General features: G+C 43.3%; 1 protein-coding gene across 1 annotated transcript in view; it reads right to left on the bottom strand.

The window, feature by feature from the left end:
* LOC109732874 (uncharacterized) overlaps nt 1-8,701 on the bottom strand; it is a 44,233-nt gene extending 35,532 nt beyond the window's left edge. Inside the window, exons 1-3 of the mRNA XM_073499626.1 lie at nt 8,544-8,701; nt 8,288-8,404; nt 7,730-7,981 (exon numbers count right to left, since the gene is read on the bottom strand). Coding sequence (XP_073355727.1) covers nt 7,730-7,971 — 242 coding nt within the window. The 5' untranslated portion in view covers nt 7,972-7,981; nt 8,288-8,404; nt 8,544-8,701. The remainder of the gene's footprint in view (nt 1-7,729; nt 7,982-8,287; nt 8,405-8,543) is intronic.
* Between the last annotated feature and the right edge of the window lie 3,746 nt (nt 8,702-12,447).

The following is a 12,447-nucleotide window of genomic DNA, read 5'->3' as shown; positions in this document are numbered from 1 at the left end:
GAAATATCATCATTGATTGTTGGTCGAGAGGCACCCGGGAAATCAGATCTTCCGCGTCTCTAATCAATTTCAAAATGAGACGAGTTCGAGTTGAGCTATGGAAATGGTGCCGCAAGAATTCTAGCATCAAGGTTCTTTTGGAAAATAACAAACACGTTGTTTGTTTTCTGAATGCTATCGAGAAGAGATATCAGCTCTCTATTATGGAAGTCATACTCAGGGAGTTTGCTTCAGCCAAGGCAGAGCAGCTGATCTTGTGGCAAACAATAGTTTGGTGTTGTAGGTCCAAAGTACGGTGGTGCGTCTCCGGAGACAAGAACTGCCAGTTCTTTCATGCAGCAGCCAACTGCCAGGCCCGTCGCAATAGGATCAAGGTTATTATCCAGGATGGGGTAGAGCATTTTGAGAACTGTCAAAAGCTAGACTTGGCTACAAACTACTTTACTGCAATCTTGGGCCAGCCTGCTTCTTCTATGCCTATGGTTGATTTGAGCTCCATGTATACTCAGTTGGATCTTTCAGAACTCGTGGGGATGTTCTCTTGGGCAGAGATCTTGGAGGCTATTGACAGTTCACCAAATAACAGAAGTCCAGGCCCGGATGGTTTCACCAATGAATTTTACAAAGTTTTTAAACTTCTGTTGAAGGATGATCTCCTCAGGTTCTTTGGTGATTTCCACAGAAATGAGGTCGCTTTAGATGGCATCAATACTGCTTTCATTATGCCACTGCCAAAGAAGGATACACCATTGGAGTTGCGAGACTATAGGCCTATTTCTCTGGTGCATAGTACACCCAAACTGGCTTCCAAGGTTCTGGCAAATCGGCTGAAGAGGTGGATTCCTTCTTTGATACACTCTCTGCAGTATGGGTTCTTGCGGGGACGATCGATCGTCGAGAACTTGGCTTTGGCTGCTGAAATGATCCGGTATGATCACAATAGGAAGATGCCAGTTATTGCTTTGAAGTGGGATTTCCACAAAGCTTTTGACAGTGTCAGTTGGTGTTGTCTCAAGAAAATATTTGAAGCCAGAGGGTTTCCGCAGTTGTGGATGACATGGATTCATACTCTCCTATCCACTGGCAGCTCCAGAGTGCTCATCAATGGTGAGCTGGGAAATCCCATTCTTGCAAGGAGAGGGTTCCGTTAGGGGGATTCTTTGTCCCCGTACCTTTTCATCCTCGTTGCTGATGTGCTCCAGAGGCTGTGTTGCAAACACTTCCAGGATGGTACACTGCAGCATCCTCTCGGCTCTGAAAGTTTCTTCCCGATGCTGCAGTATGCATACGACACGTTGATTCTTTTCCGAGGAGATACTCAGCAGGTGGCTGTGATCAAAGCTATTCTCACTGCTTTTTCGAAGTTCTCAGGGCTGACTATAAATTTTCACCAAAGTACCCTCGTGCTAGTCTCTATGGATGCAGCTACGGCCTCCACGATAGCTCAAATGCTTGGTTGCCCTGTTTCCTCCTTCCCATGTACATACCTTGGGCTGCCACTTTCCCTGCACAAGATCACACATGGTATGCTTTTACCGGTTATTCACAAGGTCGATTGCAAGCTCTCGGGCTGGTTAGCCACTTTCCTATCCTTAGGAGGGAGGCTTACTCTTATCAACTCAGTGTTGGCTGGCATACCTAGTTACTTCATGTCATGTTTCTCCTGGCCCAAGAAATCAATCAAAATACTGGACAGTCTCTTGCACGCTTTCTTCTGGCAGGGCAAGAATGAGGTTAAAGGAGGACAATGCCTAGTGGCTTGGGACACGGTTACGCTACCCCGGGCCAACGGGGGCTTGGGTGTTTGAAATCTACAGGTTCATAACCAGGCTATGATGTGCAAGTTTGTCTCCAAAGTCCTGCAAGCCTCTGAGATCCCATGCTACCAGTGGTTTGCCTTACAGTACTGTAGGAGTCCTATACCTCAGGGTGCCAGCAACAAAGACACAGCTATGTGGAAAGGTTTCAAGGATCACATCCCTATGGTTGTTAACTCTTCGCGCTGCGCTCTGGGGGTCTGGAGCCTTGGTGTCATTCTGGCATGATCAGTGGCTTGAGGCTAGTCGATTGTGGCAGGTGTTCCCAATAGTATATTCTTTTGCTACAAATCCACATTGCTCTGTTCAATCACAGCATTTACAGGGAACTTGGGAGGTGCAGCTTCACCCCAACTTATCCCAAGCTGCTACACAAGAACTGATGGCCCTGAGCCAGCTCATCTCAGGAGTGGTTCCAAGTAGATCGCAAAAGGATGCCCGCACACCTTCGTAAGCTTGCAAGCAAACGACAAAGGAGTTAGTCACGAGGTGATGTATTACGGAACGAGTAAAGAGACTTGCCGGTAACGAGATTGAACTAGGTATGAAGATACCGACGATCGAATCTCGGGCAAGTAACATACCAATGGACAAAGGGAATTGTGTATGTTGTCATAATGGTTCGACCGATAAAGATCTTCGTAGAATATGTAGGAGCCAATATGAGCATTCAGGTTCCGCTATTGGTTATTGGCCGGAGAGGAGTCTCGGTCATGTCTACATAGTTCTCGAACCCGTAGGGTCCGCACGCTTAACGTTCGATGACGTATAATATTATATGAGTTATGTGATTTGGTGACCGAATGTTGTTCGGACTCCCGGATGAGATCACGGACATGACGAGGAGTCTCGAAATGGTCGAGAGGTAAAGATTGATATATAGGACGATGGTATTCGGACACGGAAGTGTTTCGGGGGATACCGTGTACTTATCAGGTCACCAGAAGGGGTTTCGGGCACCCCCGGCAAAAGATATGGGCCTTATGGGCTAAGAGGGGAAACACCAGCCACAAGTGGCTGGTGCGCCCCCATATGGGCCGGCCAAAGAAGGGGAAGGAAAGAGGAAGGAGGAAAGGCAACTGTGGATTAGGATTCACACTTCCTTCCCTCAACCCCTCTCTTTCCTTCTCCCTCGATCAAATAAGGCAGGGGGCGCCACTTGGGGAAACCCTAAGTAGGACTCGGATCCTACTTGGGGCGCCCCAAGGCTGCCTCTCCTCCCCTCCCACCTGTATATATGTGGGGAGGGGGCACCTAGAACACACAACAGACAATTATTAGCCGTGTGCGGCGCCCCCCTCCATAGTTTACACCCCCGGTCATATTCTCGCGGTGCTTAGGTGAAGCCTTGCGCGGATCAATTCAACATCACCGTCACCACGCCGTCGTGCTGAAGGAACTCATCTACTACCTCGACACCTTGCTGGATCAAGAAGGCGAGGGACGTCACTGAGCTGAACGTGTGCAGAACTCGGAGGTGTCGTGCGTTTGGTACTTGATCGGTCGGAGTTATAAGAAGTTCGACTACATCAACCGCGTTGTCAAACGCTTCCGCTTTCGGTCTATGAGGATACGTACACACACTCTCCCCCTCGTTGCTAGGCATCTTCATGGATAGATCATTGCATATGCGTAGAATTTTTTTTATTTTCCATGCAACGTTTTCGATCACTATGTTTCAGCTAGGGATTCGGAGTTACAAACTAGACGAGGATGAGGTTTTGGGCCTGTTGGTGGCCGTCGTCGTTCCCCTATGAGTAGCATGGTGTGATGTACTTTCTCCAGCCGTTATCTGCGCCGACAGAGAAAACACTTGTATCTTTATGAGTAACGACAACTGCCTAAGTATGTCCTGGAAAGTGCAAGGGCTTAATCAGAGGTGAAGCTATTGCGATCTGCGAGGTAGCCGGCGCTCACCGCCTAGTTATAATTAGGACACGTTTGGTTGCTCGTGGCGTTTTTTTGCACCTTTGCATATTTGTCTTGGTTAGGCCTGCTTGAGCAAATACAGGCAAAAAACCAACATTTGCATGTTGTTTGGCAGCCTGCATGTAGGCTAGCTGCATCGGGGGAGAAATTTTTGCTTCGCATTGGTTGTCTGCATTGGCTGGGAAGATGCAACTATACGGTGAGAGTTAACAGCTACACATGACACAAAGAGTTACACTAGAGTGTCTCGGCAACTGCGGTGGATGGTGGTCACAGCTTCTCGTCCGATGTGACGAGCACATAGCCATGGGCTAGCGATCCCGTCGACGGCGCGGGGAACCAGTTGCTAGCGTCGTTGTCGCAAAGGAAGTCCGTACGGAGGGACGAATAGAAGGGTGCACAGGCAGAGGAGGGGGAAGAGAAATGCAGTGCACGCGCTATGATGATGTCAGTGTAGTAGGACACGGGAGAGGAGGCCGAAAGGAACGATGCCGACGATGGCGCCAGTGTAGTAGGATGCAGGTGAGGAGGCCAAGAAGAAAGATTAGAAGGAACTAGGCGAAAGAGATTAAGGAGTGTCATTAAAACAGACCACATACATGCATATGTACAGTCCATGCAGAAAATATAGATCTACCCATCTACTATCGTCGAAACAGAAAACGTGCAACACGAAAGTCGTGTGAAACTGCAAGACGAAGCTATTGGTCAAAGGAAATTTCAAACGATCGAGCGTGCGCGATGGGTTTGACAAAATTCAATGAAAATAGCTCCAAACATGAACACAAAATCGCGCATCTATAATGAACGAAACCACGAACCGACCATCTTAATGGAACCACAACATCGGTCTTATCTCGAATTGAAACACCGTTGTGTAGATTAAAAGGGACATAGGAAAAGGGATTAGAGAAGGAGTTTATGTATACTAGCTCACATCCTCTCATCCAAGAGGACCCACCACATGCGCTCGATGTGGTTCGACTTAGCCTGGTTCGCTAAAACGGTTGATTCGGTTGTTTCTAGCGGACCTGAGTGAGAAGTGCTTTAAAGTTCGTACCATGCAGGTCAAATAGTAAATGCAACCAATGAAACGGGTCAAATTAATTCCAAGTTTGAAGCTCAACTCTCCAGCTGGATTGATCAATACCTAGGTTAAATTTCATAACATGTTGGGATTTGATACAGCAGGAATTGGTTGACTTAGTCCTCTGTGACTTGTAACTTCAGTAAATACTTTTATTTTAATTAATTCATACCGTGGAACGATTGTTCTACGTGTTTCGGTTAAAAAAAAAGGAGTCAAATTGGGCCTAATCGGGTGGATGTGAAAAACCAATCGCATCCTTAGTCTTTAGGAGACAAAAATTGAGACTTAGTGGTCCACCGTAGCTAGGGAGATTGGCGGCCGCGCCTCGTCGGTTGTGTGGTCCTTCCGGCGATCGGATCTAGAGGTAGTGTCGCCATTTTCTGGGATAGGAGCTTGGCTTCCATTGCATCTCATGCAATCAGACAGTTCTCAATCACTGCCAAAGTAACTCCGCTGCATACTGCAATGTCCTTCTGGCTAACCAATGTTTACGGCGCATCCAACAACGCCTTTAAAGATGATTTCCTCTCTGAATTAGTAGCTGAAGCACCGCCGTTATGGGGTGCACTGGCTCATATGTGGCGATTTCGACATAATATACAAAGCAAGAGACAAGAGTAACCACAATTTGAGTAGAAGAATTATGGATCGATTTAGAAACACCATAGACATGAATGTGGTCAAGAGTTGCGTGAAATTGAACCGTGAGAGTACATGCAGCCGGGGCGAGTCAAATAATTAGCACTAATCCAAATAGGTGTCCTAGGCGTGGTCAACGCCAGTTTTTTGGCTGGGCAACTTTTGGTTCTCAAATCCAAACAGCCCCAGAATCTCGAAGCGAGGGGGCGACAAAGATAAATACTCGCTTTGTTCCTAAATATAAGTCTTTATAGAGAACTATGAACCACATACGAATGTATGTAGATGCATTTTAAAGTGTAGATTCACTCATTTTACTCTGTATATAGCATACAGTGAAATCTTTACAAAGACTTATATTTAAGAACAGAAGGAGTATCACTAGTAGAAAAGGGGGCTTTTGTCCCGGTAGGTAAGGGCCTTTAGTCCTTCGAACCGGGACTAAAGGTCGTTACTAATGCCTCTCCCCTTTAGTCCCGGTTCTTACACGAACCGGGACTAAAGGCCGCGGCCACATGGAGCTCCACCTTTAGTTTACCAACCGGGACTAAAGGAAATTTTATGATTTTTTTTTGAAATTTTTTTTTTTGAATTTTTTTTTGATTTTCAAATTTCTGAATTATTTTAACCTCTAATCTCTAATCACCACCCCTCATCACTGCTCAATTTATCCTCTAATCTTTAATCACCCCTCATCCTTTCAAATCATCTAACTTCCCGGACGGTCACCCATCCCCTCATCCTTTCAAATCATCTAACTTCCCGGACGGTCACCCATCCTCTGACTACTCCAGCCTGAGCACGCTTAACTTCCGAGTTCTATTCTCCCTCGTTTCCAAGTCTGCATTTGTTGTTTTCCTGACAATAATAAGATGTCAATCCTATTAACCCTCAGGAATTTAGCTTGAGCATGAAGTGACACATTTCACTGTTTGAGTTTGAAACTATTATTTTTAAAAACAATAATTATTTAGTAACACTAATATTTCTGGAATAATTAGTTTGACCACTGTTTGACCATAGTTTGACCAGATTTGACCAAAATTCAAAAAAACTGAAATAATTATTTAGTAACACTAGTATTCTAGAATAATTAGTTTGACCATTGTTTGACCACAGTTTGAAATTTTTTGGATTTTTTTGCCTCCCCAGATCTTAAAAGCCCCGTAACTTTTTTCTGTTAGGTTTTTGAGGATTTTGAAAATGTTTAACGAGGTTCCCCCGGTTAAAATCGGATGTGACTTTCCGAGTAGATGATTTTTCATATAAAAAACTTTTAAATCCGAGTTCGTATGCAAAAGTTATGCCCATTTTACAAATTCCAGAGAGATTTTGCAAATAAAGTCGAAATTCATATTTATAAATTTTCCCAACAACTAGACCACATATCACATGGGAAATTTATTTTATTTTATTTTTTTGACATTTCCATCATTTTCTTTTGTTTTTTCTAAAACTGAAAAGGCGGTCAGGGGGGTGTAGAGTTTGAAAATGGGACCTTTAGTACCGGTTCGTGCCATGAACCGGTACTAATGCCTCAAAGCCCATTAGTACCGGTTGGTGGCACACCTTCATCGCACCCTTTAGTCCCGGTTCGTGGCACCAACCAGGACTAAAGGGCCTAGGTGAACCGGGACTAATGCCTTAGCCGCACGAACCGGGACCAATGCTCACATTAGTCCCGGTTCGTGACTGAACCGGGACTAACGTGAATATTGCCCTGTGACGAAAGCCCTGTTTTGTACTAGTGGTAGTACACATGACGGCAAGCACAGAATAGCACTTTCGGAGCGATAGTCACTTCTTGTCTTCTTAAGTGGCTATCTCTCTAAGATATTCTTTTTGTTTGCCGGGAACTATCTCTACATTTATTGTGTAAAACAATTATCTTCATTTTAAAATAATTGAAGTTCTAGGTTTGATCAAAGTCGAACTTCATATAGCTTGGTCAAGTCTATAAAAAAAATGCTAAGATCTACAATGAATAAATATATAGGATCTACAATGAATAAATATATAGTATCAAAATATATTTTATAAATAATCCAGTGAAACTAATTTGATGTTCTAGATACTGATATATTTTTGCATAGGCTTACTCAAACGTGAAGAATTTTTACTTAATACAAACCTAAAACTTCAATTATTTTGAAATGGAGGGAGTAGAAAACGAAAAACATGAAGCTAAAATGCAGAGAATTAAGAAATTAAGTATTACATATGCACGGATGAAAGGTATTGTGTAAAAATTTACCCAGTTGTTTGTACGGCGGTGACCAAGGTGATAAATGTGAGACACCAAAAATCTTTTTTGTGGAGCGCAGAGACGAAGCCACCAAGAAGTACGACGGTTGTCCAAGTAAGTATGAGAAAACCTACACCCTTGATGGCCATGTATAGGTAACCCATCAACGCGGCATAGCTGTTGATAGTCATCGCAACCGAATTGATCTCATTAGTAAGTTCCCTGCGAGTAAGTTCCCTGAGATCTGCCATTGCCTCCCCCCTGAAGAGTGGAGGTCAACCATATATGTGTGGTTACTGCACTGCAAGCGGATTGAAATGGCTGGATCTAGATTCCAGTTGTTGAAATCTAATAACATGGGAGAAGATCAAAGATATTAAGTACTCCCTCTGTAAAGAAATATAAAAGCGTTTAGGTCACTACTATAAATGCTCATATTTCTGTACAGAGGGGAGTAGATCACTCCAGGCGCTGCTCATGCATGCATGAAAAACAGCAGCAGAAGAAGAGAACTTTTGAAACTCCCCAACATGTATTACATTCCCGGGGTGGGTGGTTGGATCTTACCTGCAATGCAAGGAGTGGAGAACGCGCGCGCTCGGTTTAACTGCGGCAAGCGATCAGCTGGAGAGAACTATATATGTTGCTCGCATGAATTCCGAAAGGTAGAGGGGCATGCAACCACTACGGGGCAAAAAGCAGACCACGCAAGAACGCCAATTAATAAATCAAAGATGCTCTGCTGAACGGTGGCCTTGAGCTGCACCATGGATGCATGCACAGGTTTAGGGGAAGCAAAGTGAGAGTGCCGAGTGGTACTTGCCTCTTTGAGCGCTGATGCTTGGGACGCAGTGGAGCTACGGTAATGAGAGACGACATCAGTTGTATTACCGGTGTCCAGTGTCCTGATCTAATAGTGCTGGAATTTTGTCTATTTTGACCCAGCCCAATAGCAGTTTCAGGAATTTCTAATAAATTCTAGAGGCCCACGCAGCCCATTCGTGCAAGGCAAGAGGTAGAACTAAAGTTTAGTCCCACATTGCTAGTTTAGAGGGAGTTGGACCTCTTTGTAAGGGAGGTTCTTTCCCCACATGTATGAGCATGAGAACAAGAGGGAAATCCATGTACGCTCCTCCTCCGCTGCCCACCGCGCCGCGCCGTTGGTTTTTCGGCAGCGCTTCGCGCGATTACTGACTTCTTCGTCACGGACGCCCCGGACTCCGACGACTTCTTCCCCGACGTCGACAACCTCTTCGACCTGTTAGAGGTCCTGTCACAGTTCCTTATTCTAGTGTTTGCCCTAGACATTGTTAGCCTTTACTTCATATATGCATCTTGATCTACTGCCTGCTCTAGAGATGATCGGTTCTAGCTCATATATGCATATGTTATTTACCTTCTCTTTGTCAAATCGCATGGCTTGTTTTATCACTGCTATACTAGTCATGCTTTATCTAGTATTTCTGTTAATAAAATCATTCGATAAATTGCCCATATTTTCAACAAATAGTACCGACAAGATCGTGGGATCTCTCTCTCTCTCTCTCTCTCTCTCTCTCTCTCTCTCTCTCTCTCTCTCTCTCTCTCTCTCTCTCTCTCGGGTAAGGGCATTTACAATGGTGTTATCTTAGAAGTGTCACATAGGATAAATGATGATGTGGAGGAGAGAGAGAAGTCATAAGAAAAGGCTTGTCTTCTCTTATTTAATAGAAGACAAGAGATGATCTCTTAGCATAATACGTCTCATCACGTTTTTAGAAATAGCTAGTTATTAAAGATAAGGCTAAAAATGACCCTTTGTGGATAATTTTTTTTATCATCTCTAAATTACATGCAAGATAAGACTAGCTTATCAATCATTATACATGCCCTAAGAAACCAACCCGGAGGCGACGGTGGTTGAAGAGAACGGCCGGTGGGTGCAGTGTGTCAATCACGACAGTACCCCGTATGTAACGATGCATCATTGCATGCGCCGGATTGATAGGTGCAGCTTTAAACACGACGGTGCGTACGTACGACGGGTCCTCGGCCGCATTTGCTATAGACATCATTGACACGGACCACGCCCACGCCAGGTTGTATTTGCACACTAGGACGCGAATAGGGCTTGTTCGTTCGCTACGAGGGTCCCTGGCACGTACAATCGCAGTCCAGCTGCTGGCAAAGCTTTTTTTTTTTAGGATGCTTCTGGCAAGGTTTAACAAATACTAGTATTACCGTGTGTGCAGTTCATGTGATATAATTTACGCTTGGTTCTGAGGATCCATTTTCGTTTTTCTTAACTAATCATGCTATGTTGTGGTCTTGTACATAATGGTTCGTGGTCAAGAGCTCATCATTCATCCATCCACATCAGTTTCATGTCGCAATGTTGGCTGGACAATCGTGTGGCTTCCATACATGAGACGGATATAGAAGAACCTTGAGAGGCGAAGCCAGCCAGAGTTCAATGGGGGTCCGGAAAATATCAGGAGCTCTACGGGAACATCTAGAACGTTGGATGTGATATCCAACAATCAGCCTCGAAGGATGTGGACCTGTCTGCAATAAAATGACTCCTCAAGGGGTTTTCTGTAATGTTTTGCGAGCTTTCTCTGTCGCCATTGGATCTCACATCCAACGCTGCAGGTGCTCCCGCAGCATGGGAGCATGTGAGCTACGGGAGCTCCTGATATTTCACCAATGGGAGTCAGCTTCATTCACACTAGGCATGGGTTGGGGTCAGCTTCATTCACACTATGGATTCAACTCAAATCACGAGGTGATAAATAGGTATTTTCTATAGGCTTTAATTACGACTAGATTTTTATTTTAATGAAATATAGAAAAATCAAATCTTTTTTGTGGTGGACACGACTTCGGTGTTCTAGACTTCTAGTCGTGTATGAAGTTGCGCGAAGAAATGACTTCAGTGTTCTTCTAAAAAAACAAATTCTCTACTTTTTATATAGACCCAATTTTGTGATTATTCACAACAAAGACCAGGGAAGTCGTTTCTTCGCCAAACTTTACATGTGAGTATAACACTAGACTATATTTGTTACAAAAAAGTTTGAGAAATATTTTTAACCTTCTTTTATTAAAAAAAAACAATTAGCACGCGCCTAGCCCTAGGTTCGTCTGTGCATTTTCCTGGAGTGACACATTATTATGGTATGCTATGATAGAAAAAAAATTACAGAATTTTTAGTCAAATTGACCAAGCCCCCATATATCAAAATCCTGGCTCCTTTTCTGAAGTGCTCAACGGAGACCACGAATATGTGTCTCTACTCATTGTCTAATTTTATTGACGGATTTCCACCTCGCGGTACCAAAATGTTCATTTAAGTGAGGTTGGACGATGAAAAGTTTTTCTGGTTGGGGATAATTTCTCTCAAATGCTTATCATTTGTGCAAGCAAAAATTATGTGCAAACCGTGTGAAGTTCAGCATTCTGTTCTCCTTTTTATTCCTTTGGCCCTAATGGCCCAAGGAGTGTGAGCCGGATGGTACAATGAGGTGACGGAGTAGACAAGATAAAAATGAAGCCCAAGGAGCACACAGTAGGAGGGTCGCTGGGATGTCTAGAGGGGCGGTTTCTATTTGTCGCATACGTCACTAGAGGCCAACCCTAGTTGGAGCTTAGGTCGCTACTTAGTGAAAGAGCGCTTAACCCCCACACCCCCACCCCCACCCTCACCCCTATATTTGGGCCAGCCCATTAGCTCTTTTCGGCTATGGGAAGATACTAGAACCTTCCCAAACCGGGTTCTTTTGTGTTTTCTCTTCCTGCCTTTTTCATTTTCGTTCTTTTTTTTCATTTTTCTATTTTGTTCATGTTTTTTATACTTTTATTTTTAATATCATTCCAAATCATGAACATTTTTCGAACATTTATTGAAATCAAGAACCCTTCTATAATTCGCAAATATTTTTTATTACCAAACATTTACTGAATTTGCAAACTTTTTTTACAAATTCATGAACATTGTTTGCAATTGCCAACATTTTTTTAAACCAGTGACCATTTTTTTCGAATTATAAAACATTCTCTTAATCGTCGGACATTTTTGGAAATTGGGCAACAATTTTGAAATTCACAAACAGTTTCTAATTTGCCGAACATTTTTTAAATGCATAAAAAATTGAATCAATGAATGTTTTGTAATTAATGAACATTTTCATAAATATTCATGAAAATTTTGTTCAATTTCACAAACATCTTATGAATACACGATTTTTATTTCAGAATCATGCACACATTTTGATTTCACAAACTTTTTTTCTAAATCCTATAATTTCTTTGAATATGCGAACATTTTTTGAATCTATGAACAATTTGTGATTGCTTAAAAAATCAAAATTTTGGAACTTTCCTAAAATCTGGAATTATTTAAATAAAGAAGAGAAAAATAAACACAGAAAATAAAAAGGAAAGAGAAAAAAAAAGAAATTAAAGAAAAGCGGTGTGCCCTGCGCATCGGCCGGTCAAAAAGGAGTGCATGGGGGAGCGTGGGATCTCCTCCTTAAGTGCAACGCGCCAAATATTGAAATCGGTAGTTAAGGGTTACCCCTTACAAAGTTTCCTCGCGGCTACGCAGGCACTGAGAAGTGGTGCACGCAGGTACGCCACTTGTCACAACCTGTGAGTTTTCTTTTTTTTCTTAGATTTATTTGTTCAATGTGTTTTATCTCTTGAACCGTGTGTCCAAATCCCGAATATTTTTCAACGTTGGATTTCT

Source organism: Aegilops tauschii, chromosome 5 (assembly GCF_002575655.3).
Source record: "Aegilops tauschii subsp. strangulata cultivar AL8/78 chromosome 5, Aet v6.0, whole genome shotgun sequence".
In the NCBI taxonomy this organism is placed as follows: Eukaryota; Viridiplantae; Streptophyta; class Magnoliopsida; order Poales; family Poaceae; genus Aegilops; species Aegilops tauschii.
This window is presented reverse-complemented; position numbering and strand designations above follow the sequence as displayed.